The sequence below is a fragment of the Guillardia theta genome (assembly GCF_000315625.1).
Source record: "Guillardia theta CCMP2712 unplaced genomic scaffold GUITHscaffold_112, whole genome shotgun sequence".
In the NCBI taxonomy this organism is placed as follows: domain Eukaryota; class Cryptophyceae; order Pyrenomonadales; family Geminigeraceae; genus Guillardia; species Guillardia theta.
Window position 1 is genome coordinate 14,708 of NW_005434562.1, and position 3,710 is coordinate 18,417.

Here is a 3,710-nt window from a genome sequence, read left to right on the forward strand (position 1 = left end):
TCCTCCTCCTCCTCCTCCTACCTCCTCCTCCTCCTCCTCCTCCTCCTCCTCCTCCCTCTCCTATCCTTTTCCTTTGTCCTCCTCCTCTTGTTTCATGTTGACATACTCGTCTGACTTACCTCATGACAGGAGGACGAAGAAGCTGCCTCTATCCCAGCAAGGTGATTCTCCTTTCCCTCCTCCTCCTCCTCCTCCTTTTCTTATCTTATCATCCTCCTCCTTTTCTTATCTTCATCATCCTCCTCCTTTTCTTATCTTCGTCCTCCTCTTCTCTCACTTCCCCAGCCATTCTCCTCGCTGATTTTCCTGCAGTTCTGCTACTTCAGCTATGAGCGATGCTGGAGGAGGTAAGGAGGAAGAAATGAGGGAGGAAGGAGGGCAACACGGGTGCCTGAAGGGGGGAGGGAGGAGAAGGGGGAGGCGCAGGAGCAGAGCAGGAGCAGGAGCAGGAGCAGGAGCAGGAGCAGGAGCAGGAGCAGGAGCAGGAGCAGGAGCAGGAGCAGGAGGGGAAGGAGCAGGAGCAGGGGGAGGGGAGGAGGAGGGGGGGGAGCAGGAGGAGGGGCAAGAGGAGAGAGGTTGAGGTATGGTGGGGAGCAGAAGGAGGGGCCCCTACTTCAACAGAGTTGATTGTTCTTGCAGCTCCTCGCAAGGCAAGCTTGACGTCACACCGGTGGAAGAAGACGCCGCTGCATCCGATGCAGGGGGAGGCGAACGAAGTGTTCCAGCTGTGAGAGGAGGAGGAGGAACGAGATGAGACAAGGCAACGAGGAGGAAGAGGAGGGAGAGAAGAATGAGATGAAGAGGATAAGTGAGGGAGTTAGTGTGGATGAGAACAAGGAGGAGGGAGAGAGAGGAGGGAAGAGAGGGAGGAAGGGATTTAATTTTGTTGATATCCTATAAGTAAAACTCACGCGATCAGCTTCTGATTTTGTGACTCGACAAGACCACTGCAAGCAAATGAGACAAGAATGAGAGAAAGAGGGGAGGGAGGAGGAGGAGCAGCAGCAGCAGCAGCAGCAGCAGCGAGATCAGAGTACGTACAACTCGCAGGCATGTACGAAGGGTCCAGCCTCAGCGATGGCGTGAAGAGGCTCAGGGAAAAGTCCTTGCTCGAGGACGCGGAGAAGCTCCTGCGAGGTCGGGCGAGAGCATGGGTCGTCGAGCCAGCACCTGTCACAAGATCAGCAGGAAGAAGAGGAGAGGGGAGGTAAGAGGACGAGGAAGGATAAAGAAAGCAGCAGAAGCAGGTGGAAGAAAAGTCAAAAGAAACGGAAGCAGCAGCAGCAGCAGCAGCAGCAGCAGCAGCAGCAGCAGCAGCAGCAGCAGGACCAGTGGATGAGTCTGCTGATGGAGAAGTTTGAAGTCTGAAACTGCAGATGATGTAAGAGAAGAGTGTGAGAAGAACAATCCCAGGTGAAGGATTGATGAAGAGAGAGGAAGAGGAAGAGGAAGAGGAAAAGCAGAGATAGGATGCAGGAAGAGGAGGTGGAGGAGGAGGAGGATGAAGCGAGGAGGACGAGAGGAGGAAGAGAGGGGAGGCGGGAGGCAGAGCGAGGGGAGGCGGGAGGCAGAGGAGGAGGACTCACGCGAGGTCTTCTGTTCTCACAGGCAATCCTCCTCATGACTCTCATCGAACGAGTTTCTTTCTCTGTATCTTCTTTCTTCCCCGTTGCTAAGGAAGAGAAACTCTCCTGATCCTCCCGCGCCTCCTCCTCCTCCTCCTCCTCCCATGGCAGGGCTCTGGTCTCAAGGTTGCTACAAAGAAGTCAGGCATGATAGGAGGAGGCACTGGTCTTCAAGAAGAACGAGCGAGGGAGCAGGGAGCAGGGAGCAGGGAGCAGGGAGCAGTTGCTGTACATGGCAATCATGGCCAGTGAAAACATGTCAGTTTGACATCCTCGATCATTCCTGCGACTACGAGGTGGTGAGGAGATTGGGGAGGAGGGAAAAAAGACCAGGAGGAGAAGGGAGGAGGAGGAGGAGAAGGGAGGAGGAGGAGGAGAAGGGAGGAGGAGGAGGGTGGAGGAGGAGGGAGAGCATACTTGGAGCTACAGACACGTCGGGGACGAACACGATTGTTCGATGGTTCAAGACAGGGCCAAGCATACCCTGATGAGCCGTCAGCGAAGTAGAGGGAGGAGGAGAAGGGAGGACACAGGGAAGGAAACAGAAACAAATAACAGGGGAGGGCAGAGAGTCGCAGAGCAGGGGAAGTGAAGGAGACGAAGTAGAAAACGGAAGGGGGGGAGGCAGAAGAGAAGGGGCGGAAGGGGAAAAGGGGAGGGAGGGAGAGAAGAGGAGGAAGGAGAAGGCAGGAGAGGAGAGGGCAGAGCTGTAAACCTCCTCCTCGTACTTGAGGGCAAAGCCCTCGATGGTGTCCTTGCAAGGGTGGGACGTGCTGACCCACCTGAGCCACTTGATCTGAGAGCAAGCGATCAGGCTGGGGGGAGAGGAGGAGCGACTTCTCTTACCTCGATCACCTCCTCTTCCTCCTCCACCTTCTTCATTCCTCCCCCTCCTTCCTCCTCCTCCTCTCCTTTCTCTCCATTCGACTCTTCGTTCCCTTCCTCCTCCTTCGCCTCCTCCTCCCCGGCCCCGGCTTTCTCTCCCTCTCCCTCTCCCTCTCCCTCCTCCCCTTCTTTCATTTCCTCGTTCTCATTTTTTGGTTTTTCAACCTGCAAGTCGAGTTTCAGAACCAAATCAAGCCAATTCCTCTCTCACCACCGCCATCCCCCCCCCCTTCCCTCCTCCTCTTCCCTGCTACCCTTCTGCTCCTCCTCCTCCTCCGCATCTCCCACTACTCACTTTTTGGATTTCGATCTGTTTCTGAGCAATGTAGCATGTACAGGGCCATAACAGCAATCTAACACAGCATGAGCACAACAAGTCGCGTTCTTCACATGCTCATCTTCACCTCACAGCTGCCACTGTGTTGTCTAGGTAGGTTACAAAGTCTTGCGTTTCTCTGACGACCATGATAAGAGCATGTCATTGTTGCTCATGTTGTTGATTGCGACAGAGATGATGATGAAGATGGCCGGGTGATAAAAGGAGGAGGAGGGAGTAGGAGCAGGAAGGAGAATGCGGAGGAGGAAGGCTTAGGAGGGGAAGAGGGAGGAGGGAGGAGGGAGGAGGGAGGAGGGAGGAGGAGGAAGAGGAGGAGAGAAGTTTGAATCATGGTTTGCAACACGACGAACCTTGATGCCATATCGAAGCTTTCTTTCACCCTCTGCTCGTATCTTGCGGCAGTGTTCTGAACGTTCCGATCTGACAGGCACGTCTCACAGCTCCCATCACCTCCTCCCATTATCTCAGACCCTTCAAGTATCTCGCCAGCCAACTGATCGGACGATCTTTGCAATCTCTCGCCTAGTTCGCACAATACATGAGCCCCCAACAACCGACGGCACTCCAACAACCTCCTCGCTCTCAGCATCATCCGCAGGGAAAGCTTTCTTCAGCAGCTCCTCGATACCTTCGCGCGTCTCAGCTTCCCGGCACAGTCTCCTCCTCCCGGACCTTTCTCTACGACGGGGTAGACCTCCTTGGACAGATATTGTGTCGGGTTGTCCGGCGGGGATACCTCCATCCTAGTCGACCACAACTCCTGCCATGCCGGATCAGTCGTTGACGTGTTTCATGACTGCGTCGTTAGAGTTTTCAGCTCATTTGCTCAACTCCTTTGATCTTTCTTGTTCTGCCAGATCTTT

General features: G+C 54.8%; 1 protein-coding gene across 1 annotated transcript in view; it reads right to left on the reverse strand.

The window, feature by feature from the left end:
• Nucleotides 1-907: 907 nt before the first annotated feature.
• GUITHDRAFT_145845 (hypothetical protein) overlaps nt 908-3,710 on the reverse strand; it is a gene marked incomplete at both ends in the record, with an annotated part of 4,951 nt that continues 2,148 nt past the window's right edge. The window contains 12 exons of the mRNA XM_005823195.1: nt 908-947; nt 1,042-1,170; nt 1,330-1,370; nt 1,587-1,755; nt 2,057-2,109; nt 2,341-2,421; nt 2,472-2,675; nt 2,806-2,863; nt 2,915-2,965; nt 3,198-3,267; nt 3,318-3,369; nt 3,476-3,607. Of these exons, the coding sequence (XP_005823252.1) occupies nt 908-947; nt 1,042-1,170; nt 1,330-1,370; nt 1,587-1,755; nt 2,057-2,109; nt 2,341-2,421; nt 2,472-2,675; nt 2,806-2,863; nt 2,915-2,965; nt 3,198-3,267; nt 3,318-3,369; nt 3,476-3,607 (1,080 nt within the window). The remainder of the gene's footprint in view (nt 948-1,041; nt 1,171-1,329; nt 1,371-1,586; nt 1,756-2,056; nt 2,110-2,340; nt 2,422-2,471; nt 2,676-2,805; nt 2,864-2,914; nt 2,966-3,197; nt 3,268-3,317; nt 3,370-3,475; nt 3,608-3,710) is intronic.